The sequence below is a fragment of the Limanda limanda genome, chromosome 16 (genome assembly GCF_963576545.1).
Source record: "Limanda limanda chromosome 16, fLimLim1.1, whole genome shotgun sequence".
NCBI classification, from domain to species: domain Eukaryota; kingdom Metazoa; phylum Chordata; class Actinopteri; order Pleuronectiformes; family Pleuronectidae; genus Limanda; species Limanda limanda.
The window spans coordinates 21517107-21527973 of record NC_083651.1 but is presented as its reverse complement, the minus strand read 5'-3'; the positions used below and the strand labels follow the sequence as shown (position 1 = coordinate 21527973).

The 10867-nt window shown below is 41.2% G+C and overlaps 1 protein-coding gene across 1 annotated transcript; it reads right to left on the bottom strand.

Moving 5' to 3' along the window:
- Window positions 1-3028: 3028 nt before the first annotated feature.
- Window positions 3029-3952, bottom strand: LOC133021267 (olfactory receptor 4P4-like). The gene has a single exon (XM_061088051.1). The coding sequence runs from the start codon at window positions 3950-3952 to the stop codon at window positions 3029-3031; it is 924 nt and encodes a 307-aa protein (XP_060944034.1).
- Between the last annotated feature and the right edge of the window lie 6915 nt (window positions 3953-10867).

Below are 10867 nucleotides of genomic sequence, written 5' to 3'. Positions count from 1 at the left end.
AAGGAGTACAACATCAAACGACACTACGAGACCCACTCCGGACTCAAAAGCTAAACGAGCTAGCATCATCGCTACAGAAACAGCAAGCCGTATTCTCCAAATGTCGAGATACACACGAAGGTTCGTTTTATTTTAATACATATTGTAACGAACTGATAGTTGAGTTCTGTTCTGTTTGACTGCTTGATATGTGGTTGTTATGAATGGATGGATGGATGGATGGATGGATGGATGGATGGATGATGGATGGATGGATATGTAAAAAGATGGACAGACAGACAGATAGATAGATAGATAGATAGATAGATTACTTTCCGAAGGGAAATTAAGTTGTCATAGCAGCCGGTACATTTGAATACAATAAAATACAAAAATACAATACAATAGAATAAAATAAAAAATATTGAGGTAGAAAGAATAAAAAACAGATGGTAATGTTATTGTTAGACAGTATATAAGAATAGTACAGTATATATAGTATATAATATAACATAATATATATTTATATATGATAGTAATTATACCAATATAAAAGCAGTACATAGTAATAATGGCAGCAACAGTATATATAATAATAATAGTAATAGTGATATAATAATAGTAATTATAACATGTACACATGTATAAATATGTGTATATAGACTTATGTATACAAAGAATATACAGAGAGTATGATATATTTTATAATTTCCAGTGTGATATGGGGGGGAGGGAATAAAAGGGGCTGGGGTTGACTGATAGCCAGGCTAGTGCCATAAAGGCACATGGGTGTGTGGAAATATGGGTTGGTGACTGGTGATGACTGGCAAAGTTAATGTGCCTCATCTGTTATTGAGCCAATTTAGTTTTTAGATAGCTCATATTTGCCTATTTTTTCAAGAACCGTTTTGTTTTACTAATTCCTACTGGATATTCAATCACATGGTCTAATGTTGGACTACTTTTTTCTGGCGCTTTCTTTCTGTGACTCGTTTAGGCCTACTTGGCCTGGCCTTCTTTTAATTGGCCTTATTTTGCATTGACTTGTTTTCATGTGCAAGCCTTCAATAAATATAATAAAAGTAATTAACAGTTTACACTTGTGTTATTTATAGGAAATGTGTTTTGTTGGCACCTAGTCTATTTTGTTGCATTTCTAATTTATAAATGTAGGCTACTTGCATAGATAGGAAAATGTAACGTTTTTAGAGGGTTACTGTCTCCTGCTTTAGGCTATGTAATTTTAGGCCTCATTGTGAGGCTATTTTGGTGCCGATGCAATTTCTTATTGATGTGTAGGCCTTCATGAATAATTTCAAATAACCTACCTATCCATGTGTTGAGTCAGTGTTTGGCCTTTTCAGTCCGAAAGTGTAATCCGGCCCCCTGAGGTCTTGCTTGAAAAAATCTGGCCCCCTGTCCAATTTCACCCTGGCATCCCTGCTCTACACTGTCAAGAATTCTATAAACCTTCACTGTTCATTATATAATCTTTGATAGTAAATATTGAGATTTCTAATTGAACTAGATCTAAATGAGACTGATCTTAATAAATAAATTGTCTATCTTTTCCTTTCTTTCAAGGGTGGTGCCCCGAGAGAATTTTAACAAACTAAAGTTATGATTTAATATTAATATTTTTCAAATATGAATGTTTTATATTTTATTTTGATAACAAATTTATTGAATGCCCAAAGGCACACCATCTTATGGTATCACTCCTAACCATTATTGCACAACACTCATGTTGAGTTTTATACACAAGTTCATTCCTCCGAGGTCTTTTCTATACATATACGCACAAAAATAAAATTATACTGCATGCTACCAGCACGAAACAGTTTTGGCTCAGCAGTTTATCTTAATTATAATTAGGTCCCGAGCACCAAACGGTGGGAGGCCCTATTGAAATTGTAAGAATTATTTTAATTATTATAAGAATACATTGTATTTATAGAGCACTTTTCAAATTGCTCAAAGACACTTTACAAATTTTACAGGAGCAAAAAAATTATCTGACATTATTTGGATAAACTGACTTAAAACCCTGTTTAACTAATTTAAAAAAACATTGTACACTTTTTATTTGGTCCAACAACAGATGCCTTTGAATGAATGTCTACTAGGAGATGGTGCAATGCATTTTGTCATATTGACTCCCAGAGAGAAACAGACCATTAATTGTATATATATTAGTTATGTGTGGTGCATTCAGTGTGCGTGGTGAGGGTGTCAAAGTTCAAATGACAGACGCACAAGTTTAAATCCACTTTCATGCGAATTAAGCTATTGATTATTTCAGAAATGCATAGTGGGATAACGTTTATTTGTGAAGGTCAACAGAATCACATGTGATCCTGCCTCAATGCTTAACACACTCATTAACTTTACAACACTGGATTCTTATCAATGTTGCTCTCTGGTTTATGTTTTAGATTTATATCACAGGTTTGTCAGATGAGATAATTATTTATCGATACGGACATACATGCATTATACATCATGCTGCACAATTTGTTTCTTTAAAAAAAAAACAGACACAAACATTGCAGTGTTAAAATTTTTATTGTGTAGAAAAAAGTAGAGAGCAAACATATAAATCAGTTCAAAATAAATGAGGCAGACACATTTCTATTAGCTTGCTCCTGTTTTCTGTGGAAGTCAGACATTATGTTCATACTGAAAATACAGAATATAAGAGCAAATGTTAATAAAAGGGTCAAAACACAAAGGATAATTTAAAAAAGCTGTAATAGCTTGATTTTCTATGGAGGCAGAATAAGCTGTATCAGAAACAGTATATGTGAGGCACATAACCATGATGCTGATGCTGTTATTGTTCAAATTAACATCAAAATTAAAGGTATAAGCCAAGTTAAAAACAAATAGGCCAGAGACTCTTTTTGTCATTACAGATTGATGATCCATAGATTATAGCCTGGTCACTGTGCTGTAATAAGTTTCTCAGATTGTTACACTTTTCTAAAAAAAACACAAATAACAAGGCAGATGATAATATTTATCAACTTTCTTTCTGCAGATCACATCGTCAGTTCTTCCTTAAAAAAACCTCCACGATTCTGTTTCTTATTTGCGTCAGTTTGAGACCGTATATGAGGGGATTTAGGATCGGAGGAACGATCAGGAATTCTATTGCCATAAAATTCTTTAGACTTTGCGGTATTGTACTCGTGCCAAATCTCACGTACATCAAATCAAAAAGAATACTAATGACTAAGATATTCAAACATAGTAAATGCGGCAGACAGGTTTGCATGAACTTGCTTCTGTTCTCACCGGAGTGAAGGCAATTTTTGATCAGATACAAATAAGACCAGAAAATTAAGACTACATAGGTTAAACAAACAGTAAAATTAAAAGCTGGAATAATTGCACTTGCTAATGGAGGAGTACAAGCAAGTCTATTCACCAAATAATTAATACAGTAGATTTTCGGAATATGTGAGCCGCATATTTTGGTTATTGCTGTTGTTATAGTGCTCACCAGCATCATATAGTGGGGTACAAGCCAAGCAAAAAACACAAACATGCCTATTTTTCCCTTCGTCATCACTGAGTGGTAAATCAGAGGCTGACAGATAGCCACATATCTGTCATAGGCCATTAATAAGAGAATAGTGAAATCTGCAGTGACTGAAGAGTGCAACACAAAACCCTGCAGGAGGCATCCACTGTAAGAGATGACATGAGAGTTAGACAGGAGGTCGATGAGGAACTTTGGATAAAAGCCTGCAGTCCCATACAGTCCGTTAATGCACAGATTACAGAGGAAGATGTACATGGGCTCGTGAAGGTTTTTATCCACGATGATAGTCACGATGATGGTCACGTTTACCAGCCAGATCACACAGTAACACAACAAAGTGAGGATGAAGAGGGTGACTCTGTAGTGCGCTGTGCCACTAAACCCCGACATAGTGAACATGGAAACTACTGAAACGTTAACAATCATGATGAAGGTTCTCTCTCACATAATTAGAAAACAAAGAAATCCACTAACACGTGTCCGTCGTTGACTTACCTGAACTGTCTTTCTTTCAACGGTTTATATAATTTACTGGCGGCAACAGAGAGTGTGTTTGTCAACATGGGAGTGAAACAGTCCAATCAGTGAGCTGGACTAAACTGGAGACGCCCAGTTTACCACACCAGAAAGATTACGCAGTATTTTTCACAGTAAACCTAACCTCATTAAAAAATAATAAAGAAAAAAAACTGATGAACTCTGTGAGAGAATCTAGCCCCCCCCCCCCCCCCCCCGTTCAATCTTGTGTTATACTGAATTTTGTTGTATGTGATAATACTCCATGTTAAGTGCTGTATTATTACTAGTTTAAATCGCCTGAAGTTGAGTTAGGATAAACTCATGTTGAGTTTTATACACAAGTTCATTCCTCCAAGGTCTTTTCTATAGATATACGCACAAAAATAAAATTACACTGCATGCTACCAGCGGTCACAGGTTTTGGCTCAGCAGTTTATCTTAATAATAATTAGGGCCCGAGTCCCGAACGGTGGGAGGCCCTTTTAAAATTGTAGGAATTATTCGTATTAATGTGGCGACGCAGGCGAGCTAGTTCTGGCAGGCAACTCGAGCTGCGCTGCGCCAATCATGTGACTTACCTGACTCTCCATAACCATCATAGTACACACCCACCTTATCAGGTGGTCTATTTAACCAGAGACATTTCCCATCAACCCCTCTTGCTCGCAATGCTGCTGCAGTATTGCACCTGTTGCTTCAGCGTCTCAGCGGTTGACCACGTGACCGTCGTTCCTCCGCGGGTCGTTTGTCTCTCTCAATCCGAGTGAGTCCTTCTCAAAAAAATCCGTTCTTCTTTTTCCCCGAAATTAAGGCTCGGTCCCTCAGGATTCATTACGTGTGAATCGGACGTCAGGCATCTGCGCCGTGGCTCCCGCGGGCCTCTCGGCGCGCACCACATCCTGGAGGACCTACACGCCCGAGGCGATCAATTCATCGGGTCTGAGCCACGAGTAAGTTTCAACTACTTCTTGCCTAAGGGGAGACTCCGCGAGGCCGAACAAATGTTGTGGCATCGTCGCTGACGGCTTCCTCCCTGGGCCACTCTGCTCCACCAACTTCTCCCTCACCTCGGGTGCTGTGCGGGGGCTTTCATCCTGTCTCCCCTGCTGAATGAAGTCTGCACTCAACGTTATGAATGAAACAATTCAGTCACATACCACACACCATCTTCCCTGCAGGTGATGTAAACAAACACCGGCGTGCCTGCGCGTGTTAGTACTTCATGGTACGTCACTCCAACAGGATTATGGGAGTTGTAGTCCTATCTCCAGCCATGGGTCCGAGGCTCCTGTCTCCTGACAACATTCCCTTGCCCAAAGGAATCAAATTCTAGCAGGTAATCTGTTTTTTTATTCTGGAATCATTCAATTATATGAATAAAATATATATGTGGGTAGAGTGGTCGTCCTCCAACCAGAGGTTGGTGGTTCTATCCACAGTCTTCTCATCTGCATGCCAAGGTGTCCTCGGGCAAGATACTGAACCCCTCAAATGGGACCTCATAGATGTTGAATGCACTAATTGTAAATTACTTTTTTTAAAAAGCGGTTGCCATATTACATGACTTTCTGGCATGCAATGGTGTCGCAACGAACGCCCCATTGTGCTATATTCTGTAGCTATTGCACATGCCCGAGTTTCAGAGATAAGACGGGAGCGAGATGGCTCACTCCTCAGCTACTTCCATCAGCAGCTCCGGTAAAACGAGGTTTATCACAGCTGCACGGATAACATGCGCTATTAGATAACTAACAATTGTCAACTATTAAATTCGCCGGCAACAATTTTTCATCGATTGTCGACTACGATCTGGTGCACTTTGGGTGAAATTAATATGGCAGTCAGAATCTACTCTTGGTGGTTATAATCTACTTGTGGTGTGAGAAACAGTTCACAGACACACTGAGGAGTAAATGGTTCAGTCAACTCTGCAATAGGAATTTTTAGAAAACTTTAAATGATTAAAGTAACACTATTTTGCAGCAAAAATAATACAAGTCAGGTTATGACATAAAGCTACAACTACGAATCGGGAAACATTCTTTGAAAATTTCTGAAATTCCTTCATTGGATGTGAGAGAGTGGTGTTTTACTGTTGTGTCGAGACACCACAACTTTTATGCACGCAGCGTGGTGTTAGGCCTGCATGATTATGGCAAAAATCATAATCACGATTATTTAGATCAATATTAAGATCATGATTATTCTTTAATTTTAGGAACGATATCTTTTTATTGCATTTTCACGTTTAAAGGCACAAGAACACTGCTTTTACTTCCATTAAGATTAAGATACATTTATTTGTCCCAAACACATGCACAGACATGCACAAGCACACTCATGCAAGGAGGGAAATTTAACCTCTGCTTTTAACCCGTCTGGTGCAGGACACACAGAGCAGTGGACAGCCATGTACGGCACCCGGGGAGCAGATGTTGGGGGAGTAAGGTGCCTTGCTCAGGGGCACTAGACAGGGTAGGGAGAATCCTCTTGGATTTTTGGACAGATCAATCCAGGTTCGTCTTTGTGTTGTTTCTCCGTGGAGTCAAACCAGAGACGAACCAGAGACCTTTTCTGCCCATAGTCCAAGTTTCTGCCACTACATTCCAGCTAATGTAAACGTCTTTGCTCAGTCCCTGGGCAATCGACTGTCCTGTGGGTTCTTTGGAGAAATAATTGCGTGAGGGGATCACGTATCTCTTGTCTAGTGTCTAGACCATTTTATGAAGCCTTCATTGCTCACAGTATTTATTGGACACATGTCTTCGGCCAAATGAAATGTGATCGCATCCGTTATTTCAGTGCGTCTTTGGGAGGTGGATGGATACACTGTCGCGCTATGCAGGGTAGCTGTTATGGTTTTTCGGGGTTGACGTTGGACATGGACGGAGATTCAGTGAGGCAACGCTATCTTTGGCCTTAATGCATTCGTCGTACTGTGGTTTGTGGTGATTTTCAGGTGGTTAAACAAGGTAGTTGTATTGCTATGCGGTGCAGACACAACTATAGATGCACTCTGTGCATGATTTGTTCTTGGTTCTCATCACTAGCCCTAAATCCAAAAACTTCCAAACAACAGATGATGATACTTTTCGAAGGACTAGCTCCTCCCCTTCTGCTCCTGATATTTGATTAACCTTTCACACCCCTGACCGTCTGCTCTCTGTCTCTCTACTCTTTTACTAATACCGGAATCGACTTCAGACAGAGCTTCTGAGGCTGCAGGGTGCGTGCATGACGCCTACTATCTTGTTCTCCCTCTGGTGGTTGACGAATGTTAGTTGAGGAAGCGCTTGATTTGATATCTAGCAAAGCATGCATTTTAAATGTCAATGTCACCCACGTACTGGGTGGTGTAACAATGTTAGCCGAGGAAGGTGTTGCCCAATGCTCAAGGGACAACCGCTGTCTGCATGCCGCAACGGATTTGTGACTAGCGCCTTGCATCTGTGACCGGAGAGCATTGATCCCCATTGGAGCTACACTCATTTTCTTTTTACAGACTGAACTGAACTGGTCGGCGGTGAATGGCGCACATAACAGGTTCACTAGTTAGCATATTCTCCTGCAGGCATGCGCCTATGGAGAATGGCCACACCGCGGCGGTGAATGGCGCACATTGCAGGTTCACTAGTTAGCATATTCTCCTGCAGGCATGCGCCTACGGAGAATGGCCACACCGCGGTGGTGAATGGCGCACATAACAGGTTCACTAGTTAGCATATTCTCCTGCAGGCATGCGTCTATGGAGAATGGCCACACCGCGGCGGTGAATGGCGCACATAGCAGGTTCACTAGTTAGCATATTCTCCTGCAGGCATGCGCCTATGGAGAATGGCCACACCGCGGTGGTGAATGGCGCAGATAACAGGTTCACTAGTTAGCATATTCTCCTGCAGGCATGCGCCTATGGAGAATGGCCACACCGCGGCGGTGAATGGCGCACATAACAGGTTCACTAGGTAGAATATTATCCTGCAGGTAATGCGCCACGCCGCGGCGGCGAATGGCGCCCACATAGCAGATACGTTGAGGTCTGTAGAGGTCTAAACGGATTTATCAACTTTTAATACTTTTCAAGACCCCGCGGATACCCTAATATAAATAAATTAAATTAATCACAATACAATAAATAAAATCTCTGCCCATAGAGAGGAATTTTGGACCACAGCCTTTTTGGGGGAGTCTTCATTAATGTCCGGCCAACCACACCCCGAGCGTCTTGACCCCATGGTCTTCATCCAATTCATACAGAGCATTGAATATATCAAGGACAAATAACTATCATGCGTCAATGCTGCTACAATAGAAATCTATGAAGCCTCAATGATGACAGTCTTACATAACATTTAGCTTGGCTTTATATTTCCATATTGCTAAATTGTTGTCAAGGTGAGTCAGAGTAGATACGATAATGGAAGCAGTCTAACCCGAATTTGCCAAGAACACTCATTTAAATCCTCAACATGATCTTACCCCCTCAAATCTTAGAGGTACACATGTTCACGACAAGTCTGATGGATCTTGTTGAGACTTCTGAATTATCATTGCTAAGAATAATACTGCTTTCTGTTCTTCCCCCAAGATCAAACGCTTGCATCTCTCTTCAACTATCTGGCTACCCCTTGCTTACCAACAATGGTTGAAACTGCATGTCGAGATCTCCTCAAAGCTTCACCCTTCCTGCCAGAGCTGAGGCCTAACACCTGAATGCTGTTCCCTGCACTCCCTAAGATGTGGCACAGCGACGACTGCAGTACTCCATCATCCATGCTACCCATGCTATTGTAACATGTGGACTATAAGGTTCGGTTGGAGCCCTTTGTGTGAATACCAAGACAGAGACAAAGGGTGCTTTTAAATATAAGTTGTATTTTTCTCAACACAAACAATAGTATGACTCATAACAAAAATAAATATCTGTTCAATAATTTCACTCATGCACATTACTTAAGTTGTATTTTTCTCAACACAAAACAATAGTATGACTCATAACAAAAATAAATATCTCTGTTCAATAATTTCACTCATGCACATTACTTCAATTCAGTGGTATGATTTCAGGTAATCAATGTCCGTTGGTTCAAAAAAAAATGTTGGACCAAGGCGGGGAAGGGAAATAAAAAGGTTTAAGGTGAGTTCTTCTCCTACCTCTCGCAGGGCAAGGAGGCTGGTAGGGAACAGGGTTAGCTCGCCATCAATTGTCAAGGGGAAAAAAAAAAGTGGGGGGTAAAAACCTGACCTGAAGTGTTCAGTTTTGTCCGCACCTCGCACCTCGCACTGCTCAGGAAACAAAGAGAGCATTGAGGGAAATAAAAAGAACTAGGGCTACGTTGTAGCACTTGCGGGCCCGAGCACCTGCACGTTGAAGCCTGTTGCGGTCGGGGGAGAGAGCGGTCGATGACCCAGCGCACGTCTACGCGTTGGATGCGTTTTCCTCTCTGTGGCAAGGATAAAAGCTTCACTTCCTGTAGCCACCAGGGGGCGCTGTGATTTAAAGTCATGATTTCTGTGCAGATGTCATCAGGCTGGGACTCTAGTCTTACATGTCTAGTTTGGACTCAATTGGACAATAAACGCTTCACTTCCTGTAGCCACCAGGGGGCGCTGTGATTTAAAGTCATGATTTCTGTGTAGATGTCATCAGGCTGGGACTCTAGTCTTACATGTCTAGTTTGGACTCAATTGGACAATAAACGCTTCACTTCCTGAGGCCACCAGGGGGCGCTGTGATTTAAAGTCATGATTTCTGTGTAGATGTCATCAGGCCGGGACTCTAGTCTTACATGTCTAGTTTGGACTCAATTGGACAATAAACGCTTCACTTCCTGTAGCCACCAGGGGGCGCTGTGATTTAAAGTCATGATTTCTGTGTAGATGTCATCAGGCTGGGACTCTAGTCTTACATGTCTAGTTTGGACTCAATTGGACAATAAACGCTTCACTTCCTGTTGCCACCAGGGGGAGCTGTGATTTAAAGTCATGATTTCTGTGTAGATGTCATCAGGCCGGGACTCTAGTCTTACATGTCTAGTTTGGAGTTGATTGGACAATATATGTCCGAGTAAGGAACCTCGTGTTTTGATGGCGTTTAATCAAACTTCGACGCCACGGTCACACGGCCTTAAAACCATATGAATATCTTCGGGGGGGGGGCTGTTGATACACACATGTAGTTTGAGTGAGATAGAACCATGAACACTGAAGTTACAGCATTTCGTGTTTAACGGCGAGTTGATGAACTTTGACGCCACGCCACGGTCACACGGTGTGACGAAAAAACAATCCCTAAATCATTTTTTATCTCCATCTTGTTGTGATGACACTCATCTGAATTTAAAGATGAACTGATGAAAGCCCTGGGACAAGTATGTCAAAGTAAAAATGTGGAATATGGTCAAAATGGCCACTAAATCCAAAATGGCGGACTTCCTGTTTGGTCTAACATATCGATCCAAGAGACTTATTTGTTTGATATGAAAAGACACATGCCATAATCAATTTTTGTACATGTCAACTAATCGTAGTGCCGGGGCTGCCCTTTAGGGGGCGCTAGTCAGTTTTTTTGCCACGCCCATTTCTTAAAACCATATGAATATCTTAAGGGGGGGGATGTTAACACAGACGTGTAGTTTGAGTGAGATGGAACCATGAACACGGAAGTTACAGCAATTTCGTGTGTCATGGCGAGTTGATGAACTTTGATGCCACGCCATTAGTATGGCGTTTGACGAAAAGTCACAGTAATCTTATATCTTCATTATCAATGTCTTGAGACCCATTTGATACAGTTTGACATGGTTGAGGTCAGTGGCTGAGGAG

What these genes read in the sequence shown, in the direction of transcription:
- LOC133021267 (XM_061088051.1), bottom strand. Translation starts at nt 3,952, where the DNA reads ATGATTGTTAACGTTTCAGTAGTTTCCATGTTCACTATGTCGGGGTTT.